The 26865-nt window shown below is 37.3% G+C and overlaps 2 protein-coding genes across 3 annotated transcripts; one reads left to right on the top strand and one right to left on the bottom strand.

The window, feature by feature from the left end:
- Window positions 1-160: 160 nt before the first annotated feature.
- On the bottom strand, window positions 161-15152 carry LOC131779876 (radixin-like). 2 transcript variants are annotated; one of them, XM_066171805.1, is made up of 17 exons: window positions 15017-15152; window positions 13455-13553; window positions 13232-13315; window positions 12970-13065; window positions 10617-10721; window positions 9799-9888; window positions 8922-9001; window positions 8567-8644; window positions 7358-7504; window positions 6123-6219; window positions 5336-5499; window positions 4955-5064; window positions 3897-4057; window positions 3151-3243; window positions 2116-2340; window positions 1341-1538; window positions 161-959 (listed from the first exon to the last, which is right to left on the bottom strand). In XM_066171805.1, the coding sequence occupies exons 2-16, from the start codon at window positions 13464-13466 to the stop codon at window positions 1380-1382; spliced, it is 1701 nt and encodes a 566-aa protein (XP_066027902.1). In that variant the 5' UTR covers window positions 13467-13553; window positions 15017-15152; the 3' UTR covers window positions 161-959; window positions 1341-1379. The 2 variants fall into 2 exon arrangements, with proteins under 2 accessions (XP_066027902.1, XP_058952451.2); XM_059096468.2 differs by lacking the exon at window positions 15017-15152 and adding an exon at window positions 13882-14005.
- A 4728-nt stretch (window positions 15153-19880) lies between these two features.
- LOC131779919 (uncharacterized) lies at window positions 19881-21574 on the top strand. The gene has a single exon (XM_059096523.2). It carries the CDS (start codon window positions 20067-20069, stop codon window positions 21426-21428), a length of 1362 nt encoding a protein of 453 aa, XP_058952506.2. The 5' UTR covers window positions 19881-20066; the 3' UTR covers window positions 21429-21574.
- The last annotated feature ends 5291 nt before the right edge of the window (window positions 21575-26865 follow it).

The following is a 26865-nucleotide window of genomic DNA, read 5'->3' as shown; positions in this document are numbered from 1 at the left end:
GGAAGTTTAATTTGCATGTTGTTCAACCCGATTACTAAACATCGAGATGTGTCGATAAAGGTTACTTTACGGAAGTTTTAATATCCAAGGCCATTAAAATATTCAGTAACAAATATTTTCCAGGAAAATTCCCTGTACATATCACAACAGCACCAATCCCTTCTCATTACATACTCATTTTATTCAAATTGATTACTTTTCTAACAATGCTTGGGTACTCCAGCCCACGACATCAGCCATGCCTTGAACTTAGTTTCAAAGAGACAAAAATAGCTACTTATTATCTAACAAAAGGTGATACTGGTTATGTTAACGCCTGTTAAATAACAGGTCATATCTAAGGTCTCTTCCTTTGCATCACACAAAGAAAAATCAGTGACTCATGTCCTCATTTGATTTTATGTTATATTTGGCATGAGGAAAATATTACATTGTACAGCGAGTGAGTGGAGTGACGAAAATATAACGGCAATAGCACACGAAAGATAACTCCCTTGCAAACGGCGAAACCTGCAAAGCATACCTTTCTTTTAGTTAGACACGTTACAAAAATGATTAATACAGTGTCTTGTTTACACAATGCTTGGCTAATCTGAGACAAATTGAGTGAATCCGAAATCTTTGAAATGTGCTTGCAACAAGACTGTTGCAATAAAGGCTGAAAAGATGCATTGTGAGAAATCTGAATATTGTCAAAGGGTCTCAGTTGAAGTCAAAAAAAGAATCAACAACAAAACAACCGCACACAAGAGCTAAGCAGAAACCATTTTTACTACTACAAAGAAACCATTTTTCACCTTATCAATAATTACCTCTTTTTTCTAGCATTACAAAAATTAATTAACATGCTATCAAATTTCTTGTGAGTGCAAAATAATCACTTTTCCATGAATTAAAGTTTAAGTGAATAGTTCCCATAAACAGCAAATATTTTTCTTCAAAAGTGCTGCAAGCTATACCTAAAAACAGAGGGAAAAAAAAATCATTTGACTGTAGTCATATAGTCCCCTTTGCAGCCAATCTCAGAAAGATGGTCTAAATATTGGCCATAAAGAATTTCTATAATGGGTCCTGAAGGTCTAAAGTTGGGCAGTACTTCTAGTCCCTTGTCAACTCCCCACTGCTGAGGAATAGAAACATTTGTTCGTAGAAATTTTCTTGAAGTTACAGCCCCACTAAAGTTACTAGATTAGCTGTTTTTATCTGTTTTATCTATTAACTGGTTTTATCTGCAATCCATCAAATTCCATCAGCTTGCAGGACACAAAACCATCTCCTCTACAAAAATATATTAAAGTAATTGCAGATTTATATGTTTGACAACAGAATTAAAGGCCTACCTTGGACAGGTGTTGTTGAGTTGTGTTGGCTCTGAGACTCTACATGGCTTCAAATTCATCAACCCTCTGCTTTGTATTGCCTTGTCTGATTTGCTTCAGCGTCTTGTATTTATCTCTTCCTTCTTTCTGGTTCTGCATGTGGAGTTTGTCGTAAGCAGAGTAATTCTTTTCCTCTTTCCGGAGATCCTCTTGAAGTAGCTAAAACAGAAGGGGTTCAAATAACACAGTAAGAATAATTTGGCCCAAGCATTACAGACCTGTTACATGAATTCTTGACCCCCTTACAAAGGGGAATCCCAATTGTTCTTAACTCAGAGAGAAAATGAGTTAAGTTGGAATCCCTTGAGGGCAAAATTACACTGCTTGACTGAGGAAGGGAACCGAGTTCTTGTTTGAACAATTGCAGGTTAAAGAAAAGGAAGACTTGAAAGGTCAGTATTCTACTGTACCTGTTAATTCAGCTAACCCCACTCAATTATATAATTTATAATGTCATAATACACTGAATAATAAATTGGGGCGTTAACATGTCGACAAAGACGAAATTCAGAAATTCATCTTTTACATCCCCAAATCTATACAGTTTATACTGTGGCAAAGTTTATTAGTTCTCTTGTGCATCCATGAGTTGAATTTTAAAATTTCTTATCTTCACTACCAAAACTTCAATCAGACCACTGGAAATGTAATGTCTGTATAGGTAAGCAAAAAAATTGAATACTGATACTTTTGGAACTCTCATATTCAAAAAGTTCATCAATCACTGCATTAATACCTGAAGCATTTTTCGCTGTCGCTCATTCTTTTCAGCTTCTGTAATACGATTTTCTTCAGATCTGTCTCCTTCTACAAGGGGATCTACCTCAAGTTCTGTTTCAAGTGTTGTTTGTGTTTCCTCCATTTCAATATGATCTTCCTTAACCTGGGCTGAAAGAGCTTGCTCTTCTAATAGGACTGTTTTCTCCTGGAGCCTCTTTGTCTCTTCCTGTTGGCTTTCAAGCTAGAAATATGCAAACAAAGATACAAATTATGGTAAGTACTAGGTTGAGGCAGAGTCCAAAACCACCCTGCCACAGTGACTTTTAAAAATTAACAACGCATAAAGTTGCAATGTTGGAAATCAACAATTTGCAAGTGATGTGCACCTAGTCTGCCAACACAAGAGGATTTCAAGAGTATATTCCAGTGCCAAAATTTTGAAAGCTTGGACATCCAACTTCTCTAACATTCTAAGTGAGAGCAAACTCCAGTACCAAAATTTTGAATGCTGGGACCTACATTGTTTTAGTATAATTGCTTGAGTGCTTTCAAATGCTGTTATAAATTCATTTTGTTGTTGAAACCATTTTGTTACTATTTTTTTTAATTAAATGTACTGAGATAAACAGCCAGATTCCATTAGAATTTAACAGGTTCATTTAATTAGACTAACAAAACATTCTTCTCTCTCTCTTTTAACAAGTGTTCTGCCAAACTTAATAGCATCTTTTGTGCTGTTCAAGATTTCATTTTCTTCCATCACGTTTACCACTTCCTGCATAACAATTACAAAATGCAAGGCAGCTATTTAGAAATTCAGCACCCCTGCTATAATCACCTCGTGGATTATAGTGAGATATGATGCAATGACCACTTCACCAATCAGAGCACACTCATCTCCATAATCACTGGAGCAATTATACTTATAGGGAGCTAACGGCCAGTAATATTAAATTGATGAATAAAAGATGCAAAATAAAACTCATAACATTCATAAATCACTACAGAATAAACAGAACAAGTGAGCCCCTTTAACGATGAAAATGTTCACCTCCAGTCTGATCTTTTCTCTTTCCTCTTGTGCTTGTTTTTCTTGTTCCATTAACAGAGAAAGTGCCTCCTCTTTCTGGACTATTTCCTGAGCCTTTTTGAAAAGTTGAGAAAAAAAAAAACTCAACAAACAAATATTTTCCCCTTGTGCAGTTAAATCAATGTGCACAATCCCCTTAGAACAGTGACCACTACACAATGAATAAGTTGTCAGTAATTGGATCCTTGTGTTTGCCAAAGGACAAACATTGCAACTTGCTAGAAAGAAATGTATGGCAAGAGGTTGTTTCAACATCCAAAGAAACAATTTTGGAGAGAGAGATTCTCCCCTTTTCACTGCTGTTTTATCAGAAATGGATTTGGGTTATGTTGATACAAGGGAAGCACAAGTTTTTGTTTGAACAATCTTAAAATATGTAGTAAAATCTATCTAATCTAAACATTTCTCTATGTGCAAGGTTTATTGTGAAACTGCAAATGCAAGGATCTGATTACTGGCAACTTGTTCATTGGGTTAAGACAGTGGTAAATTACTGTTGTGGAGAACTTGTAATTTCTTTGATAAACAAATCTTATGCACCTCGCATCCTTTAATTCAAGCCTACTAGTTTACTTGTTTGGCTCAAAAAAATGACTCCTCACTGAGTTCTGTTGCAACACAGTACTATAGAGAGGCAGACATTTTATCCAGACTGCTGCTTCCAAAACACTTCAGTTTTCTTTCCTTAATGTAAGATCTACACGTACCATTTTCTCTTTCTCCCCTTCCTCTTCTCTCTGTTTCCTCTTCATTTCTTCAATTTCTTCCTGTTGTTGCCTTTTTTGCTCTTCCTGTTTGCGTGTCTCTTCTTCAAGTTCAGCCTTTTTTCTCAATAATTCTTTAGCTTTCTCCTCTGCCTCTTCCTTTTCTGCAACAACATCAAAACCACACCTGTGCTTACTTTTTACAGTGAAAATTATGGTTTTTGTGGACATTGAAGGGAACTTGCAGTTCAAATAGTAAGCATTAAACAAGTCAATAAAAACTTAACCCTTTAACTCCTTGAGTTGATTAACATGTAACTTCTCCCTAAAATATCCACACATTATCCAGCAGAAAGGTAATAAGAATACTCAAACTCAACAGGTAGAAGTTTTCTTGATCAAACACCAACTTCACGCAACAAAGCAAATGTATGGCAGGTTAGAGGGGAGAATTAACAATAAGATCTTGTCAGCAGTTACAGGGTTAAGCTTGAAACATTGGAATCAGAATACAGACAGCAAGGACTAACCCTACATTTCCATAAAGCATAGTGTCCATCTTAAAGAAAATTTTAAAAAATTGGATTTCCACAGTGGCTGGTTGAATTGGAATTTTTATTTTAGAGGGACAAAAACTAGACATCCAGAAATCCTGGAGAATAAACTGCTGAGGAGGCTTAAGGACTAAACACAAACTCAAACTATCACATCTAAGTCTAGCTAAGCAGTTTGAGCTCCAAACTCTGACCACTGCATTAACTTTAAGAGGCTTCAATTTGAGACTTAACTTTTAAGAAAATTCACCTAATTGTCATATCATTTCCCTCCTGCATGAAAATATATTGAATCCCCTGTCTGCTCCAATCAGTAGTTGCTGTCTCACAGCAAGGTCTATATTTGATATTGGAATGCCTTCTGACAAAATTTGATGAGGGTAAGGGCAGTAGAAATCATGTTTAAGACATCTTGGAGGTAAGTGATTCGTAGCTCAGAGTTCAGTTTTGTTTCCCCTAGTTTTGTCTCTGATTGTAGACTCTATCAAAAGAGCTTTGACTGTGTACCTCTCACTTGTCTTTCCTGCTCCATTTTAAGTTTATGTAACTCTTCCTCGAGCTTCCTCCTCTCTGCCTCAGCCATTTCACGTGCTGACTTCTCTTTTTCCAGCCTTTGCCTACAACAAGGACACAAGAAACAACAAAGGAAAAACATATACCACTTCTTATTTTTAAATTAAAAGCTAAATAGATAATGTCAAGTTTCTGCATCTTTCTTTGCCAAATTCCTGCTTTAAAAATTTTATGTTCACTTTATAACTCCAAGTTATGATTATGCATGATTGTACAGGTCTGTAGATAGCAGAACAAGCTGTACTGTTCTATTTCTTTAGTTTTTATAGCATTTTCTAGCATAGAGAGCTACATCAGTACTAACAGAAAACTGACCTTTCCTTCAACTTAGACTGTCTCTCTTCCATAGCTTGTGCTTTCATCTGCTGAACTTCAATGGTGTCAGGCTTCCTGCGTCTCATGTAAAGTTCATGATTTCCCATGCAGAGAGCCAGAATTCGCTTGTTTATTCTCAGGCGAGCAGCATAGAAAACAAAGTCCTATGCAATAGAAATTCAAAAGAGAATTAACACCAGCTCACTGTTATTGTAAGAAAAGATTTTTAAATAAGTACACTATGTGAAATGGAAAGTTAGAGGCAAATTTGAACACAAAGCAGCTAATTGGCTAAAGAAAAATCTGACTGAAATCTTTACTTTGCCGTTTAGTACTTCATTAAAAAATAAAGAACAAAAACAAATGCTACAGTTCAACTCCCCAGTGATTACACTTAAGAAGCACCATATAACTGCTTAGCCAAAGCCAAGAGAAACAATACTCAATAGAAGGCCTCAGCATATTCTCTGTACTGGTAAGCAGAAGACATTAAAGGACCCACACACTTCTTGCTAAGAGTAGGGAGTATATCTCCCCTTGTTGTGGTCTGGTATAAAATCAGATATTGCAGGCACTTAAAAAAATTTCCTTAATTCACTGCTTGATGCAGTCAGGCAAAAGCACACAACAAAGTGTTGTAAATTAACCCAGAAGAGCCACTTTGGACCATAACCAATCTTATGCTAAAACTTAAACTGACTGAAGAGAAAATTCTTGTACTGATGCAGTTTATTACTGGAAATGATACCCCTACAAAACTCATTGGTGATGAAAAGAAAACACTTACTGGAGCTTTTTTATCAATAGGTTTGATAATAAATTTCTTGTCATTAAAGGAAATGTTTCTGATCTCGCTCCAAGGAAATCCAATCTTGGGGGTCAGCCTGAAGAGAAAAGTATAACTTGTGACATGGCTATTTTTTGTTAGCTTAACCATTTACACTCTAACATCAGTATGCATATTCTCCATACTGTTCTCTATACATTTCCTAGATTCTAACAAGGAGAATTAGTAAAAACATCAAGAGCTTTGTTAGTTGCTGATCATTTCCTTCACTCTCGTAACTTAAACAATTGATTGAAGGGATGGATTGTAAAGAGAAATTAGTACCTTGTTACTCTCAGGGATTAAAAGTTAATGAATGATGTTGAACAATGACAATGTACAAAAGATAATGAATGTTTGATTAAAAACAAAAACCACCACAACAACAACAACAACAACAACAGCTATTTGACTTAGAAAAACGTTCAGGTTTCAATAAACAAATCCTAGATAGGATAATTCCCATGATCAAAGTTATTCAATGCAATGGCAGAAGCAACAGAAGTAAGGAATGGTTGACACAGAAAAAAAGAGACTAGATTGACACATACTGTAGGACATGGCCCTTAGTTACAGACGATATATTACTCACTACCTTAAGGATGCAAGATACTTTAGGGACAACATTTTTTCAAAAATGTCAAGTAATTAAGCAAAATCTACAGAAATTCACCACCATAAAGAGATTAGTTCAGGCAAGAATTTATGGAAAAATCAAATTCAGACAAAAGTAAGCAAACAGTGGTCAAATTTTGTGACCAAATTTTGATTTTGCAAAACATTTTTGAGATATGGTTGAAAAGTGCCAAGGTCAGAAATAAAGTATTACAAACTTGAACTTGAAAAGCTTAAAACTTTTGAAAGAAGATGTCAATCAAAAATCAGCCAGTGTTGATTGACTTCCCAAAGATTGTTTGCAGAAATAATAAAACACAAGCACATTTAAATTGATTAAAGAAACATATTAAGTACTTTTCTCTTTCTGCTCAATTATCATCTCAACATTTAAGGGGGGAAAAACCAACATTATCAAAATTGGGTTGTTTACAAGCTTTGAAATGATATTTAGTTTTATACGGATTAATTCCGAGCACTTGCTTTAATTGTAATTTTTTGTATCCCACCCATGAAAGTATCTTTTTACCTTCACTTTAAAGGGCAAGCCCCTTCTGTAAACAAAACTTAACAAATCTTACTTGTCTTCTTTTTCATAAATGTTCAAACCCAATGCATCTACACCAAGGAAGAGTTCTGTCCCTCTTTTGTTTTTGATGTCAAAATAGTTCACTCCATACATTTCTAAATCCTGGGCAGCCTTTAGGTATTCAATCATGGCCTCCTCTCTGTGAAATCAATAGGAAAAAAAAAGGTACTTAAAAATACCTGCAAAACAATTCTTGGAACACTAGCAAAAATAGCAATAACTGAACAGTCTTTGACTAGATGAGCCCTTATCACAGCCTTCTAAACCTTCTACTCTAACCCCCCCCCCAACCTTTCTCCCCAGAAACAAAAGCTTTGTCAGTAGGCTGCACAATAAACATTTCAAAGCCGATGGGAGGTAAGTTGGTGAGGTAACAAGAGTTCTCAGTATGTTGTCTGATAGAACCTGAATGCAAATTTCAAATATAAATTGAAGGAAAAGATGGTGCCCCTCACAGAGGAAAAAATATTGTCCAATCTCTTCATTTTTCACTTGAGTTCATGTATTTTAAGTATACCTTTCTTTCACTGGCATTTTGTTTGATTGAAAAGCATCAGAAACAGTTTCCAGAATTCTTACAATTTCTTAGCTGTTTGCAGGGTAGATTTAGTTCTTTTTCTGGTTCTTTTTTTTATCCTTTTTTTTTAGCTTTCTTTGACTCTCACTTCAAAATCCCATCACATTCCATGTCTGTAAATGAACTTTAGGTCCTTATTGCACATAGTTTTACATGTGACTAACATATACACGTCAAAAAATAGCACCTTCTTCATGGTGCGAACCTACTAGGAAGCAACTCTTTACTTTGTTGCAAACAAGCATGGTGGCCTATCTGTTTTTTTTTCCTTTCCAGGAAATGAGAACTGACTTTCTTTCCGCAATTTTTTTTCACTTGGTAAAAGTTTATTTATTCCTTCAAACATATGATATACAATAATATGAATAATACTTACAGGTAAAATATACCCTAATTCTTAGTGTAGGAAAAGAAATTTGATTTTCATAAACACAAATTTAGTATGTACTTGTAAATATAACCATCATATTATTGGAATTATACATTATCTACAAGGTACTGCTGCTCCAAAATGGGTACAGGAACCCTTTTCTTATTATAAAATTTGTGTTCCTATACCATAAAAAACCAATAGAAGAATAACTTGGGTTGAAAATGAATCATTCTAAGTAACTTTTCCCATACCTTGATATAGTAGAATGTTCACCCCACCAAGTTGAGACCCTTCCAGGAACATCATCTATCAACTTATTGACAATAAATCTAAGGAATAGAAACACTATATATTACATTTCTGAACAAAGTGTTCATAAAATAAATGAAGCCAAGCACCAGCCCCTTGAGATAATTTACAATTCTTCCATTTCAGAGAACTAGCAGCATATGGAATCAACATCTTAAAATTATTCTTAGTCTGAAACAAAGGTGAACTAACAGGACAGAACTCTTTTGAGAGACAATTAACAGGTAGATTTCAGACTAAAGTAGGAAAATGCAAGCTCTGCTTTTGGGTTTAGCTAAATCTATATATTACCCTCACCTTTCTGATACTAATCTTTCCTGTTTCAAAAACTCAGTAGTGTGGACATCCTTGGTGTATGTCCCATGCTTTGCATGTAACTATGCAGGGTAAATGAATAAATAAATTAATAAGGAAATCAATAAATAAATGAAGAAATGAATGCACAAGGTAGCTCTGAAGATTTGAGCACATTACTCTACCCAATCCTTCCTACAGTGGTGCCTAAGTTGTATAAAAGCCATGTGAGAAAATTTAGCTAATATATGTATGTTTATGATTTTACCATCTGACTGGTCCTATTAAAACAATCTTAGTTGGTCACAGTGAAAGTTATGTATTTGTTTTGCCCCTTTTCATACTTTTCTCTTTTGTTATCATCTGTAACCAGAACACAAGATCCAACTTTCTACTACTACAATTCCTTGAAATAGAGCGTTTCCTTAAAAAAGTGTGAACACCGAGGGTTGCAAGCTAGTCATCCCTCTTACATTCATTATGGTCCCAAATTTTTCCTCTTTTGGAAGAAGCCACCAACTTAAAATGTTTGGAAAACTTCTGGTCATCTTTCCTAGTGTTTAGATCGTGTTGAGTACTATGCAGAGATTGACAAGGACCAAAAGGGAAATAAGAGTTATCAAAAAAAAACTATGAACGTCGCTCACTCTTAGGCTTAATGAGGTTGTAGTTAGAGGGAGCCACTGACACTTATTTCCTAATGATATTTTATCAAAAACAGGGAAAAAGATACTCAACAACAGGGAAATATTTTTGATTGTGCACTATCACATTATAGATTTTAGGTAAGTATCAATAAAATAAGAAGATTAAAGTATAAAGACATCATGATTAGGGACACTAAATGACACAAAAATATTGATTGTTGTGGTCAACTTACAGCATATGAGGACAACAAAACTGCAGTTTCTGCTGGACAAAAAGTTCTCTCAGCAAGGATGTCCTCCTTAACTTGCAAGAAGAAGAGTCTCTGCAAAACAAGAAAGCAGAGATCAGAATTCTAGTTACAGCTCTAAAAGTGTCTCCACCACCTACATTGACAAGTAAACTGAGGAGTTCACAGGACATCATTCTTACACTTCAATCCATGATGCAGACCTTGTAGGAATATGCAGTATTTTGCAAGATTCTAAAGGCTGTCACTTAAAGTTTGTATAGTAGACACTTCCAAAAATTTTGTAGCATCCCCTGAAACAGTGGTTCCTCAAAACAATGAAAGAGAACATACAGTATGCTTCTCTAAGAGAGAGGTTTTTTTTGCAATGCAGTTACTTCTTCCAATGAAGTTTGCAATGATTTGACAGGTCAATTATCAACATGATTGGTTGGTTTCTGAAAGTTATTATAGGTACATTTGCTCTGTGACCTTTTACAGAGTTGTTACTTTAGCAGTTCAGCGCTATGCATCTGCTCTTTTCTTATGTTTCTTCACCGACAAACAAAGCAGATTCTTAGTTTTTTTTTTTTTTTTTTTTTGAAAAGTGAGGCATAACCAGTTGACCATGTTGCTGGATGAAAAATACTAGAATGATGTCCAAACATCACCATCTACACCTGAACTGACTTCCTTGAAAAATAATTGAATCATTTTCTTGCCATTGCACTTCACTGTAATGAATGACTTAAACCTTCTAGTAAGAAGTTAGTTGATACTCTCAGGACTTTATGTTATTTTCACCAATTTTTTAATGAACTCACCCTTGTGACTTCTTGTATGAGTTCCTCAGACACATCTTCAGGGTAAAATTTTGCACGGAATTTGAACTGAAGTGGTGATTCTTTCTTAACATCCTGACTTTGTACCTAATCATAAAAAAAAAACAAAAACAAAAGTGTGAAGTTAACAGATTCAACCTTGTTTAACTGCTTTTAGTTTAGTACAAGGGCAGTTTATAATTAAAGGCACATACAAAAACAGCATCTTACCTATCTATCCTCTTTATTCCAACAAAGTGCTTTAAAATCACAACAGTCTGTACCGAAACATCTCCTTACACAAGAATATTTGATACTCTTTAATTTGCTTTAAATGCTACAACTGTACTTTATTACAAAGCTCATATTACTTATAATAACAGCAGACCTAACCATAGTCACACAATTATTTTTTTAAATTTTGTCAACAACTTAAGCTTCCACAGGATGACAATAAAAATAATTCTAACACTGTCCTGAAAAGAAAAAAAACCCAAGCCTTACACCAAGCCTCCCTGCCATTTGGGCAGATGAAATTAATAACAAGTTCTACACTTTTGTTTCCTCAAATAACATTTACATAGCTGCATCACCCTCAAAGGAATTTATAACTTATAAACACAACAACGCCTGTCAAGATGACCTGCTGTTTCAGGGTGTGACACCACCAAGTATGTAGTGTTAAGTTTAAACAGAGAAGTGACTGCTGTTAGCAGTTTTTAGGCACATTAGGCATCAACCTAACAAAAAATAGCAACAGAGAGATTGCCAACCAGTCTGGTGGAAAAGGGACAGAAAAAAAAACAAACTTACAATCAATTCTCATTATGTTCAAGTGGCCTTGAAAAGTGTCTGCCAAAAATTTGAATAATTTTTCAACTTTTTAATTCTGTAGCTCAGAGGTCATCTGTGGTTGGTTATGAAAGCTGCATATTGGTCTCAGTTTTGAGAATGATTGAGATAAAGCTTTTTTTTTACTTTGTACTAAAAGTTTGAGAGCGACAAAGATTATTATCATAAGTGTTTTAATAAAACATTTGAACTTAAATTACAATTACCAAGACTCTTAGAGGAAAGACTACATGAAAGAGTCAGTAGTATAAGATTAATGACAAGAACTGATAAATCAGTCTCTAAACTGCTGAACTAAGCAGCACAATAAATAATAACTTATTTCTTTGTTATTCAAACCAACTCCAAGCAAGTCTGTTATCTTTAACAAAACCTTTTAATCTCATTAGCAGCATGTCTATTAATTTACAGGTTAATTAACATAGTTAATCAATTTATTTCCCATGCAGTCTGGAATAATTAAGAGCCAGTAGATTTTACAAAGACTAACACCATTTGTAGTCTGGGAATGCTTAACAAGTGCAATTTATTGCAACTTCCGTGAGAAATCAATTAATCATTTGTTTAAGATACAGATTTCCCTTCTGTTTTCTTCACTCTATTTTAACTATCTTCACTGTTTGCCATGCTCTGAAAAAGGTCATCATGCTCAAATTTTAACATATATATCCTTACGCAAACAAAAAAACAATAGTTTGAATGAAACTTAGGAATATAGAGCCAGATTCTGAAAAAGCGCTTAACTACAGAAGTGCATTGAAAGTATATACATAAGATTGTCGCAGGTGATGAGATAATTCCAATTTTAACATCAAACTGGTGAGGAAAGACAATAGTCATGAATAAAAATGGCACACAGCCATTTCAGAATTCAGAGACAACATGTCATGGTCTGTGCTTCCCAAATAGGAAGACTTATAACTTACAGTCTGCTTGTCTCCAGCTTTATAAGCTGTCATGGTGACTTCTGGTTTAGTTTTACCTTGTCGGTATTAGTCAAGTATGAAAAACTTTTTATTTTACTAATGGATCCCTCACATTGACAGGCAGTGACTAATGTCATATTATAGCTCTAAAAAAATTATAAATCCATTCCCTACTGAGGTTTTTGTCTCAACATATAGGATGCACTTTAAGCAAAAAGGAGCGTGTCTTGATGTGCCTTCAATCTGTACCTGCGGTTTTTTTATCTGTTATTTTCTGGTCGAACAACTGATGCTCTCTCTCAATTTCTACAGCTGGATGATATCCATAGTGAAGAGTGAATTTAAGAGAATGTTAATGACCCAGCTAGACAATTCATAATGGTTCTCTGCAATTTAGCTGAGTACCTTTTCGTGAGCCAAAACCACAAAACAATCAGCTCTTATTTCCATTGAAGTGCAGACGCAATCAGCTCTTATTTCCATTGAGGTACAGATGCGGAGGATGCAAAGACTCAATCTGGTGTTTTGCAATACTAAATATGCATTTCATTTCCAAAACATTTGAATTCGAACTTTACCTTCTTGTTTAGCTTTAGCCATGTTTCATATCCTTTGGTGTCTGTGTATTGCAGACCAAAAAACCAAATCTCTCGTAGGCCTATCGTCTTCACGACCTGGAAAATAAATTAGAGTCTTGAAAACATATGGATTAAAATAGGCTTGGTTTCAAAGATGTCGTTCCCCTGTGTGGAGAATTGAATACTGATTAGTAAATAGTTATTAAACTATGCATAGTGTGCAGAGTGCTCGGCGAGTTTAAATTTTTTCAAGATTTTTTACCTGATCAAAGAGCTGTTTTCCTGTTGTGCTTGGCTGAATTGCAAACTCCAGCTCTGCATCCATGGTCGTGACGCGAACGTTCAGCTGAGGAAATCAATAATCGGACTTATCAAACGCAGGATCGAAAATGAATGTACTCAAATATGTACTTTCTGTACCATACGAACTGTGTTTAAGTCTGAAGTCTGAAGCGGTTGAAAAATTGATTTAAATTAGGACTTACCACTTTCGGCATGTTGAAGAGTTTTGTCTTGTCACCACAAATAAACTCACAAACTAAAAATGAATTTCCTTGACCGGCAGCTACAGGGTTAAGTTTGGGCTGTAATACAAGAGAACACGAAATTAAACAAGGCTGAAATTCATAGTCACGCTCACTGAGAACTTTCCGTGTAGCATATTCAGGTAGTGAGCCACATCTCTAGGATTTACCCGGATAGTAAAATCCCTCACGTCGGTGGACTAGTCTGAAAAGCTTATCTTATAGGCAGGAATAATGTTCATCGGCGGTGAATTACAATTACAAGTTCAGAAATGCATATGCCCGCGTCCAATTCGAACGAAAGATTGAAAACTCCGTTAATATTAGAGAAGAGAAAATCAAAACTGCTATCAATGTCCTCTAAGATTATCTGTCTAGTTTTACTTACCTATGATGAAAAATGGAGAAAAAATAAGAGAGAGTTGAGCCAAATTTTACGGTAAATCTCAACAGTTTGGCTCGCTAGAATGGGCGTAACTCCAAGGCTAAGAGCAGCGTGAAGCAATATATTAAGCCCCCTCTGGTATCAAATATGATTGGCACAAGGAAGACTGGGACCCATTTCCGGGCATTTCTGACTTTTTTGGGACAGTGTTTCCGGGAGGAAAAAATGAAGAAAAAATGCGACACCCGGAAACTTTCTAAGCCCTTGATAATCTTGAGGCTCAATTGACGACACAGAGAGTATTGACGACAATGAACTTCTGACGAATTTTTTTCTTTTACTTTATGCACTTCTAGAATTTTCCATCGTACAAAAATTTCCCGAGAATTATTCCAATTGTAGTCCTGTCAAAATTACAATTTGCATATTTAGTTTGAAAGGATCCAGAACTAAGGATGCGAACAGACTTGTTTATGGTGCTTGATGCATGTAATCAATATAGTTGATATTATGCACGCCACGGGCATGCATAATCCCAAAGTGCATTAAGCTTTGATTCATTTCAAAACTTCGTCGAAGATTTAGGTTAAACGGCAAAAATACCGAGATGAACTGTCAAAGATTAAACGATTGTAATGTCTCTCACTTTGTTGAAGTCATTCGCGTAAATCATTTATTTAAGAAGATTTCGAGATAATGTTGCGTGACCAATTATGGTCAAAACCAAGGACTAAGAACACATTTTTTTTAAATGAAATACGTCATATTTCTAACACCTTTAGTTCGATTTCATTTTCGCTTTGACTCTCTTATTTAACAAATCAAAAACACGCAAGACCTAAAGGAAAGTATCATAACATTTGATTTCGAAGTTCGGAGAGAATCATGAGTAATCATCGGTGCAACATGAAATTATGAAACATTCCCAAAAATCTGCTCGAAAATTCCCATAAAATTTTCTCTCTATACGCAAATTTGGCAAAGATTTTTCACCAAAAGAACGATCAGAACTGGTGAACAAGTCAAACATTCGCAAATATGTAACAGTTAAGTTCTCGAGGTTTCAAAGTTCCTGTTAAATTTCCTTTAAAAGCTAACCGCTCAAAATATCCCCAGCACAAGAAGAACGCTGACTTACCTCGATTTGCGAACACGAGGGATCTGATTTGTCTCGCAGATGAAAACAATTCCAACTTTTAAACCGGCGTTATATGACCTTGAAGGTTTAGGCGATTTTTATACCGGGAATATGCAAACGAGGTATTTGTGGTGGAGTGATAACTTGAGTATTACGTCATCCCATCTGCATGAAAAAGAAGTGTTTACACTTTTGGTAACTATAGCAACAAAAGATTGAACCAGAAACCAAAACACTTTGTGGGCGACAATTTATTCATAGTTTGGATAGTTTTGGTTGAAGTCATTTCGCATTTTCTCAATGACAAATCAAGTAAACATTTTTTTGCAAAAAAATCAGAAGCTATTGACGGTTACAAACTATTTTTAATCACGGTCCAATTAAAAGGACTATGCTGTTGCTCGTCGAGAAAATCCCATTATATTTTAAGAGTTGAAATTTATCAGTATCGCAAGATAAAGCACATACTGGTAGCTGTCTCTAAAAATATAACGGATTTTTTTTTCTTAAGAAACTAGCAACAGCGTAGTACTTTGATTGGACCCTGAAAAAAAATAGTTTTTAACAATAATCGTTAGTTCCTTAATAAAGATTTAGAGATCGATGCAGATCTCACCTGTACTATAAAAGACAAAGGCTCTTGATCAAAAATTTTATTGTAAAATAAGGCGAGTTTCGTTTGGAAAGACGAAAAACAAAGATTCTGGAAAATTTATTGCATTATTGTTAATTCATTTAATTCTGGTTCCACTCGATTATATCAGAAGTCTGCCGAAATTTCTTTCTGTTTTTGATTTTTTTGCGGGGGCGTTGTTCGATGCGTAAAAATGGAAAAACTTTTGTAGTAGAAGACTGGTACGTGATGTCTTCTTTAAATCTTACTTTTCTGGAGAAGTTTGGATTGTAGATGAACATGACAACTACACGCTCAAGAAAACATTAGCGATAGAGATTACGATGACGTTGAACGATAAAGCAGTTGATAACGATAACGATAACAATGAATGTTGAGGGTATTGGCATTAGCATCCCGGTGGAATTCATACAAAAACGCTGCCCTGCAATGCTAGGATTTTTAAAGAAGTATTGGAAAGTTGAAGACGTGTTTCAATGCGTCTCAATGGTAAAAATTGACAAATCTAAACTGTTAGTTGTCAAAAAAGTTAAGCGTAAAAAAATTCTGGTGACAACAGCGGAAAGATGTTAACTGCAAGCTGTAAATTTGCCAACATTTTGACCGTTAGCCGTAAAAGCCATCACCTCATCGAGATCCTCTGTCAATTGGGAAAGTGTCGTTGCCAGCCTCACTATATAAAAAAAGATTTACCATAACAATAAATGACAGTGATTATAATAATTATAATGATAATGATAATTAACAACTATTCAAAGAAGTGGAGGTGGCTATTGGTGGATATTTACCAAGTTGCGAAGCGGGGAGGTAAACAGCCATCGACACGAAGGTAAATAGTTGTTTCAGTTTATACTAAAACAGTGGGATAAAAGAGCACAAAAAGATGATTTTTATTCATTTATTCCTGATAGATAGATAGATAGACTGTTTATTCACAAATACATCGCAGTCATTAGACTGAATTGCATATTTAACAGAGAAATATATAAATAGGCAAATGTTAAAACTAATCACAAACATATGTACCTGATATAAAAATATAAGTATCTAATGGGATTAAAATATGTATAGTTACCAGCTAAGTACTACGCGTTGTTTGTTGCTAGGCATCTTTGGACATTGCATACACAAAGGACTGTCTAAAGCGGTCTGTGCGCGAGCGTGGTAGATTATATGTTCTCTGTTGTCGCAGGCAGTAGCTTTGTTCATTTCTTGGAGGCAGTAAGTTGTGTAGTTTATGCCCCGAGTTGTTGGCGATAGAATCAAAGAGTCGTTTACATAGCTCATTGCGTCTCTCTTTTAGCGTTGGCAGGCCTAGTCTGTCCAAGCAGTCCTGATATGACATATCTGGGAGAATTATGGAAAGAACTCTTTTCTGTATTCTCTCTATATCCTCACTGAGGTAAGCGGGAAGCGCGTGATGGAAGAGGGGAGCGTAATATTCTAGAACAGATCTGATTGTTGTACAGTAGAATTCAACAATGTCATTACAAGGTACACGAGCCCTTTTCAGAAGAACAATGAAATATATCCGCTTGTTTGCCTTCTTAATGCAATCTACGACGTGATTGTTCCATTTGAGATCACTAGATATGGTAACACCTAGGATTTTGGCGCAATCGATGACGGGAAGGGCTTTGCTATCTACTACAAGTGAAGAAAAGTTATGAGGATTTTCTTTAAAGTCAATAATTAACTCTTTGCACTCAGCGTTGAGTTGCATCAGCTGGGATTGGGACCAGGTGTCCACCGCAGTAACAACGCGTTGTACGTCACCTAGGGAGCCACGGGGTATGGTTTGAGAGATGGTAGTATCATCTACATACTTCCACGTTGGGGCGTCAACTTTGAGATCGTTTATCATGAGCAGAAAGAGCCATGGTCCGAGTTTGGTTCCCTGTGGGACCCCGGCCGGGACTGGGCCCCACTCAGAGAAACAGTCTGCCGACAGTTTTACCCGTTGTTGCCAGTTTATCAGGAAGTCGGTCACCCAAGCTTTGATTCTGCGTGGCATGTCAAGACCATTGAACTTGGCAACGAGGATCGTATGATCAATGAGATCAAATGCCTTTCGATAGTCAAATAGCACGACCCTGACGGCTGCCCCTGTCCCATCTGTAGCCTGTGACCAGTGGTGAAACATCGAGATCAGGGCGAATGAGGTGGAGGATTCGGGGATGCCGCCATACTGATCATAGTCGTTCTTCTTGAGTACTGCGGGACCAACATGAGTGGCTACAACGAAGTCTTCCGCGAGTTTCGAGATGGTGGGGGTCAGGGAAATGGGCCGCAGATGCTTACTTAGATCTTCAACAGGCTTCTGTTTGGGTAGCGGTACAACGTCAGCTAGCTTCCACGGCGAGGGCAGCTTTTGCTCTTTATAGATGGAGTTAATTATAGCCGTAACGGGTTCAACAAGAACCTCTGCATACTCTCGCAGGAGCCAATTAGGAACACAGTCAGGTCCGGCTGCTTTACGCGGGTTTAATTGCTTCAAAGCAGCCAAGACCGCAGACTCGGATACAGACAACACATAGGGTTCATCCTCGTGGGCTGCGATTGGCATTAATGGCTGGAAGTTTTCCATTGGAGCAAGAAAGGCTGAGTTAATTTTGTTGGCTATTTCAAGTTCGCTCAAATCGCCATCCAAATGTAAGCTGGAAAGAAAAGACTCTGATCTGGAGCAGGGGACCATTCCTGCGACCCGTTTGACAGCGTTCCACCACTGAGAGGGCTTGGTGGACTTGAGATGGTCAACTTTGCTAGCAAAGTACTTGCCGCGAAGAGATTTCCACTCGCGGTTGACGATGTTGCGGTAGCGGCTGAAGGCGTCCTTATCTCCCTTGTTGAACGCTTGCTGGCGCAGCTTGATAAGGATAATCCTGCGATTATTATGATGTTTTCGGGAGCAAATCCCGCGCAAGTTGCTCGACAGTGAATAGGTAACAATTATTCCATGAGTGCGCCTTGGATATGAGATGGCGAACAAGGTGCTTAGTGCCGAGTGGGCTATAACCAATCTCGTATCCAACAAGCGCGAATGGAGTAATTTTTTTTGATAAATTTTATTTACTCCTGACCGTTTAGATACCTGGAGCTTGTATCAGCTCTGCACCAATTGCCGCAGTAAACTTTCTTGTAAGGCGGCTCGGAATATGAGCTGATATCCGGAATTTAGTGAACCAATCAGAACACTAGAAGTGCAATATTCGGAGTTTAAAATTTAATAATAACATTTATTCAAAATGTCATGGTCCTGCCAAAGGGAAACCATCTTGCAAGACTGAAATTTAAGTTAATAATGGACTCCAATGTAGTTTCATCATAATAAACACAATCAATAGAATTAATGTGTATAACATCATCCACCCTCAGACATAGTTTGATGCTACACTGGTTTGCAGATTTAATGAATGTAACCGAAGAAGTTACAATTCATAGAATTATTATGAACAAGGTGTTCACTATTCAAAGTTTTGAAACCAAAATTACAAGATTACGAAGTGATGACGAATAAAATGTTACGTACTTTGGTTGACAACTTGCAGACAATTAGAAATTTCATTGTGACCGGAGAAATGTTTTGAAAAGTTATTGGGGATCCACCTGACTACAGATTCATTTTGAAGGAGCGAACGTGGTCTCCCATTCTCGGCCCCAGTCCCTCGTTTTCTTTCACCAACAGCAATTGAAGAAGAGAGACTCTCAAGACGAGAATGAGTGGTCTATAATCGATTGGTGATTATCAGTAATTTCTGCGGGATCTGAGCCAAAGGTCTTTTTTTTCGGTATCGGGATAACATCGCAACCTTATAACTTTTGACACTTAAAAAACGACGCATCGTAGTAACGAAAAATTTTAAAAGTTAGCTTTTATACGACTGAACGGTTAAATTTTTTTAATTTTACGCCTTAAGGCTGATTTCCATCGACTGTTTTTTCCTATGAATTTTATACTTAGTATCCTCTCAGATGACGAGGAAGGTGCCTGCACTTAAAAACTCGTTTAATCGAAGGTGCTTATTTAGTGCTGTCATGAGAATATAATCTCTTGGTGCTGTATAAATCACACGGAGTTTAATGACATCAAGGAATTTCGATTTTCCCTTGTCAGTTTAAAGAATTAATGTTAATTCTATACATCTGTAAAGTTTTAGCCTTATCACAAAGAAAGAGGTGCCGCTGACCAGTTTCTTCCAGGATGCTTCCATATTGACGGTCACGCGTGGATAGCCAGCACCCTCATTTTCAGTTTCCGAGAAATACTGTCACGGCGATTTCGGAGAAATATGAAAAATACCTGAAAGGTTGAATTACTATTTCTTCGATAGATAAATTTACGTTAGGAAATTTTCTTCATAGTGTTTTAGTGGTTTTTTATACTCGGTGTATTCCTTCCGTTGAGTCGCAGCCTTGATGGCCGTTTTCCCAACGAAACAATCGTTTCCAAGCCTTGAAAGCAATAGAATAGCAGTATCCAAACAGGGACAAGTTGCAGTTATAAAGGAACGTTGCATCGAACTCTACGGTAGAGATGTCACTAGTGGTATTCCTTGGATGGTCAGAAAGATTTCCGCGAGTCTCTCGAGGCCTTCCGATCTTTGCTTTGCTCCAAATGAAGCCCTTGTAGTCTCAGACGTTGGCGATAACACAATCAAAATCTTTGATTTGACACGAAATTTACAACCAGTAAATCAGATTATCATCGGCCACGATTTCTTTGGAATGTTTATCGTACTAGATCGACGGAATGTACCCCATTTTGACATGAGGGCGTTGAGAACTTTTCGAATCCCTCAAAACGTAGCTATCAGTTCCGGACCTTCATCGCAACTATTCGTATCAATTGGAATGGAAGTAATTGTGATCAACATGGACTGGAGTAAGCAAAGCCTCGTCAGCCACCTTCCTATTTGTTCTCCCTTAGATTGGCGACTACTACAGTTCGATAAAAGGCTAGTTTGTGATAATGTTAGTTCAGTGCAAGATCACAAAAACAGTCACAAGGTTGGTGGGTTCAACCCTATGGCAATCACAAAAGCTCAGTTCTGTGGTATGTTTTACCACGTAACAGAAACGAACCACACGGGATTTTCGTGTCTCGAACAATTGAAATGCAACATTGGAATACGAGGGGGCAGGAGAAAATTTTCTGAGACGGTTGTGATTTACGTACGAATAACCGAGAAGAACGGTCGACTTTTATTTCACGCCAGATATGGCAACTGTTACGAAGGAGTTTACGAAAGCACCACCCACGCAGAGTATTTCATGCTGGTGGATGATGATTTTAGAGAAGCGGTCAATATTCTTCAAAATCAGAACGGAGGAGACATCAACTTATTCATGAACAAACAACCTTGCTATAGATCAACAGGACATGGAAAGAAAACCGTCCTCAAGGTAAAAGACTGTGCTCAAGATCTGATCAATTTTTACAACGTTTATTGTTTACCTTACGGAGTAAATCTGACTATAAATTTGTGTCAGTTGTACAAGGTTGATATGTCGCTCAGCTCAGTCGATAGATCTCTAGCAACAGACATTATAAACGCTAGACTTGGGGTGAAAATAATGTTCTCTTGTGGTATTGAGCTGTTGGCAATGAGAGAGGACTCCTGGAAATCACTAGCTGAGATATCACACATCCAGTTACCTGCCTATGAAGACAGCGATCGTCAAAAATTAGACCGATACATCAACTTGGTTCTTTCCAAAATAAAAGGAACATCAATTCATTTACTTACCAAATATAGTCCGTTAGATTTAGCAAGTTAACGAGTTATGCACCAAGATTTTCATAGTCTTTACTGCTAAACTGATCCGTTCTGTAATTTTGTTTTCCGAGTCTTCCAAGCTATGCAAAAAATCAATTTGGGTATAACCAGCCATTTTTTGTGTTGTGCTTGTATTTAAAGAAACAAATTATATTTTTGATTTCAAATTCGTCTTTGTGAGTGAGTCTATTATACAACCGCAGTAATTGTTTTCCGAATCATGATGGATGTCCTTGCTCCTGTTCCCCGCTCCAACTTACACTGCCACAAAAGTTAGTCATTATCAACCTACAGCCCTACTGTAACTTTTGCAGCGTCCATGTTATGTGAGTGAGATGGTTATTCGCAAAATTTCTGCTTCAAAAATCTGCCTCTCTAGAATGACCTCTTGGGTCCTGATACTTAAGTTAATTTATAATTATATTGTCAGGCTGTTCTGGAAATATCTATATTCAGGTAATTACAGATCTAATTTATATTCATATATTTATAGATCTATCGTAATCATCATTTTTTTTTCAAAACATCTTAGACACTATTTTCGAACCGTATTAAATTATAAGGGATTTCCCGGTATCGAGTTCTCGGGAAAACCCGCTTCTTTTCCGAGAAACGAACTGATCGATGTCACAAGGTGTTTACCCTTTTTTACCCTTTACGGTGGCTAATTTACGTTTTCAACTCAGTTATTAACACTAAATTACCTGATTTCCTCAAGGTTATGCTTCAACTAAGCGATCTTTTCCCCACCTTCATATGAAAGTTTGTTTGCACATATATACCTTAAAAGGGTGGCAAAGCTTCCGCAGAAAACTTCATGCACAGACACATCTGCGATAACCTGCAGCCTAGCGATGTTAACATTACACCCTATTTGATTTTTCCAGCGTTGGAAAAAAAAACGAAAATGAAAAGAACAACATTGGTAAGGTCTTGTTATAGATGAAGCTTGATTGTGTTGGGATTGCTGCAGTATAAGGTAGCCAATTATTTGCGTTCTTTCTCGGCATGTTAATTATGTTTTATGACCGCCGGGAAAGATAAGTACTGGAACAAGCACATCTGTAATTCATAAGCAGTAACGTGGCAGGAATGGCTATTTCCGTCGAAATTACATCACTTCCTCAGAAAAACCCGGTCTTCTGAGAAACCTCTCGGTAGCTATATAAGCCGATGAGATATACAGTTTATAGAAAAGTGTCATAGCCCGTTAACTTAATGTCTTCATGGCGTCTCTGCCGGATCTCTCTGTGTTCACAATAAAGCTGAAACATTGATTCTCTGATCATCAAGACCAAACTGTCACGGCTTCAAGATCCTAATGACGAGCGAGGTAGGACTGGCGGTTTCTGAGCATGGGAGTTTGGCTGTCGTCAAGCGAAGTGAAGGACGGATTGAATTGTTCCGCAGTTCAAGAGTTGTTGATAATTCAAGTCAGCAAAATCAAACAATTACTGAAGATCTCATAAGTCCTTACGATATCTGCTTCGCACCAAACAACCACCTTGTTGTGACGGACATTGGTGATAAGACTTTTAAGGTATTTAACTTTGAGGGATCACCTGAATTGGTTAGCAACTTCAGCTGCCTGATGCGAATCAGAGATGGACATACTTTTATAAAAAATTGTGAAAACTTGTTGAGTCCTTCAGGCCACTTAATACTAGTACCTCAAAATATAGTCGCCGGACCGATTACTTCATCGCAACTTTTTGTTGTATACGGAAATCTTATCTTTGTCATTACAATGGACTGGAATACAGTGGAAATTCTTGACTTTCAGAAGCTATCTTCCTCACAAGATTGGGCCCGTGTTCAGAGGAAGGCGCGTGCGGAATGTGACAAGGATAGTCTTGTTCACGACCACAGTGAGAATCATAAACTTGGAGGACGTAATCCCTTGGCAATCACTAAAGCTCAGTTCTGCGCCATGTTCTACCACGTTACACAGACAAGAAGAGATAACATAAATTACAAATGCCTTGAAAGTTCGCAATGCCGTGTTGGTAAAATGCCGAGGCGAGCCGATCCGAGATTTGATTATGCCGCCTCTGTAGTCATCTATGTTCGCTTGACCGACCGAACAGGAAGATTGATTTTTCATGCTAGATATGGAAATTGCTCTGAAAGCGAACGCCGCAATACAATTCATGCGGAATACTTTATGCTGATGGACGAGGAGTTTAAAGAAGCTGTGCTGTTGCTTCAAGATCAGAGAGGAGGTAGCGTTACTATGTTCATGAACAAACAGCCTTGCTATAAATCAACTAAACACCACGACAGAATGCCTGGCCTCACAAAAAAACAATGCGCACAGGACTTAGTGGAATTCTATAACTTGCACTGTTCATCTTATGGTGTCAGCGTCACTATTAATCTCTGCCAGTTGTACAAAGTTGACAGGACACCGACGCCGCAGTTTGAGGAAGATATCACTAACGGCTTAGAGGGAATGGGCAAGATGATTGCTGCCGGCATCAAGTTAAAGGCAATGACTAAGAAAAGTTGGCTGCAACTTGCTGGATACGCCTGTATGACACTACCTTTATATGATGGAGGAGAACGGCAAAAGTTGGATCAACACATCAGAGAATTTCTCGTCGCTTGCGAAGGCCAAAGAACAGCCGGCGCAGGCCAGAATCAAACAGAGAAGGAAGAGATAGACACTAAAGGTCATTTACAAGCCAAGATAGAATGATGGAAATATATATGCATAGTATTTAATTTTAAGCTTGACGCTACTTTATACATTTGCTGTTCGGAGAAACAGCTCAGATCAAGCTGGAGTTCGTTAACGCACCAGGTGACTATTCACTCTCCTCCACATGGAAAATCGAAATCCTAATCGGGGGAACAGTTATTTTATTCGGATTTGAATCGTTGAGAATATTTAAGGAAATAGGCGGATTGTACAATGTACGTTTGAGTTCTTCAAAATCCTCCTGTGTCAAAAAAAAAAAAACAGTTCGAGCGACTGATTTATAGAATTCAGTATGAATAGCGATTCCGTAGGTTATCAACTGCGTGTAGACACACGATAAAATTGCAAAATAAATTCATGAAACTCGTGGTAATTTTCTTTGTTTTTGACCATCTAAAAACTTTTCGGTTGCTCTGTTGTTGCCAAAACTGCCAAAAGAAGTTGTCTAGAAGTCATACCACATGACAAGTGGCAAACCTCACCTTACTCTTCGCCCTTATCCGCCCGAGAGACAATTGCTACAAATAATTTCCTAACACTCGTCGTTCAGTTGACTATTTCTTTTATTCTCTCTTCAATTACACAAGGAACTTTTCGAATCCCTCAAAACGTAGCTATCAGTTCCGGACCTTCATCGCAACTATTCGTATCAAGTGGAATGGAAGTAATTGTGATCAACATGGACTGGAGTAAGCAAAGCCTCGTCAGCCACCTTCCTATTTGTTCTCCCTTAGATTGGCGACTACTACAGTTCGATAAAAGGTTAGTTTGTGATAATGTTAGTTCAGTGCAAGATCACAAAAACAGTCACGAGGTTGGTGGGTTCAACCCCATGGCATGCCCATGGCAATCACAAAAGCTCAGTTCTGTGGTATGTTTTACCACGTAACAGAAACGAACCACACGGGATTTTCGTGTCTCGAACAATCGAAATGCAACGTTGGAATACGAGGGGGCAGGAGAAAATTTTCTGAGACGGTTGTGATTACGTACGAATAACAGAGAAGAACGGTCGACTTTTATTTCACGCCAGATATGGCAACTGTTATGAAGGAGTTTACGAAAGCACCACCCACGCAGAGTATTTCATGCTGGTGGATGATGATTTTAGAGAAGCGGTCAATATTCTTCAAAATCAGAACGGAGGAGACATCAACTTATTCATGAACAAACAACCTTGCTATAGATCAACAGGACATGGAAAGAAAACCGTCCTCAAGGTAAAAGACTGTGCTCAATATCTGATCAATTTTTACAATGTTTATTGTTTACCTTACGGAGTAAACCTGACTATAAATTTGTGTCAGTTGTACAAGGTTGATATGTCGCTCAGTTCAATCGATATATCTTTGACAACAGACATTGTAAACGCTAGACTAGGGGTAAAAAGGATGTTTTCTTGTGGTATTGAGCTGCTGGCAATGAGAGAAGACTCCTGGAAATCACTAGCTGAGATATCATACATCCAGTTACCTGCCTATGAAGACAGCGATCGTCATAAATTAGACCGATACATCAACCTGGTTCTTTCCAAAATAAAAAGAACACCAGTTCATTTACTTACCAAATATAGCCAGTTAGAGTTGGAAAGTTAACGAGTCATGCATCAAGATTTTCATATTAGTCTTCACTGCTAAACTGATCCGTTCTGTAATTTTTGTCTGGCAGGGCATCAGAGGAAATCTTCCAAGCCATGCAAAAAATCACTTTGGGTATAACCAGCCATTTTATGTGTTGTACTTGTATTTAAAGAACAAATTATATTTTTGATTTCAAATTCGTCTTTGTGGGTGAGCTTATTATACAATCGCAATAATTGTTTTCCAAATCATGATGGATGTCCTTGCTCCTGTTCCCCGCTCCAACTTACACTACCACAAAAGTTAGTAATTATCAACCTACAGTCCTACTGTAACTTTTGCAGCGTCCATGTTATGTGGGTCAGATGATTGTCTGGAAAATTTCTGGTTCAAAATCTGCCCCTCTAGAATAACCACTCGGGTCCTGATGCTTAAGTCAATTTATACTTATATCGACATTGTTAGGCTGTTTTCGAAATATTTATATTCAGACGATTACAGATCTAATTCATGTTCATATATTTATAGATCTATCTTAATCATCATCTTGCCAAAGACATCCTAAACTCTCTTTCCGAACTGTTTAAAATCATAAGGGATTATCATCGAGTTCTCGGGAAAACCCGCTTCTTTTCAGAGAAAAGAGGTGATGTCACAAAGTTTTGACTGCAGATAATTTCCTCGATGTCATGCCCCAACTAGGCGATCTTTTCCCCACTATCATAGAAAAGTTTGTTGGTACACCTCTACCTGAAAAGGGTGGCAAAGCTTTCACAGAAAACTACATGCACAGACTTATCTGCGACAACCTGCAGCTTGGCGATGTTAAGCCATTACACTCTTTTAATTATTCAGCGTTGGAAGAAAAAAAACGAAAATGAAAAGAACAACATCGGTAAGGTCTTGTTATGGATGAAGCTTGATTATGTTTTGATTGCCGCAGTATAAGAAAGCCAACTATTTGCGTTCTTTCTCGGCATGTTAATTATGTTTTACCACCGGGAAAGATAAATACTGTAACAAGCACATCTGTAATTCATAAGCAGTAACGTGACAGGAATGGCTATTTCCGTCGGAATTACGTCACTTTCTCAGAAAAACCCGGTCTTCTGAGAAACTGTCTCGGTCGCTATATTTTTTTTCTTTAACTCAATGTC

The sequence above is a fragment of the Pocillopora verrucosa genome, chromosome 9, assembly GCF_036669915.1.
Source record: "Pocillopora verrucosa isolate sample1 chromosome 9, ASM3666991v2, whole genome shotgun sequence".
Classification (NCBI taxonomy): domain Eukaryota; kingdom Metazoa; phylum Cnidaria; class Anthozoa; order Scleractinia; family Pocilloporidae; genus Pocillopora; species Pocillopora verrucosa.
The sequence above is the reverse complement of the archived record's forward strand: the minus strand, read 5'-3'. Positions and strand labels throughout refer to the sequence as shown.

Excerpts from the sequence above, each read along its gene's own strand:
- LOC131779919 (XM_059096523.2), top strand. The coding sequence starts at position 20,067 with ATGGCCGTTTTCCCAACGAAACAATCGTTTCCAAGCCTTGAAAGCAAT.
- LOC131779876 (XM_066171805.1), bottom strand. Across the intron at positions 6,220-7,357 it reads ATTTATGAAAAAGAAGACAA|GCTGACCCCCAAGATTGGAT; the intron begins GTAAGATTTGTT and ends TTTTCTCTTCAG. Across the intron at positions 1,539-2,115 it reads GACAGCGAAAAATGCTTCAG|CTACTTCAAGAGGATCTCCG; the intron begins GTATTAATGCAG and ends CTTCTGTTTTAG.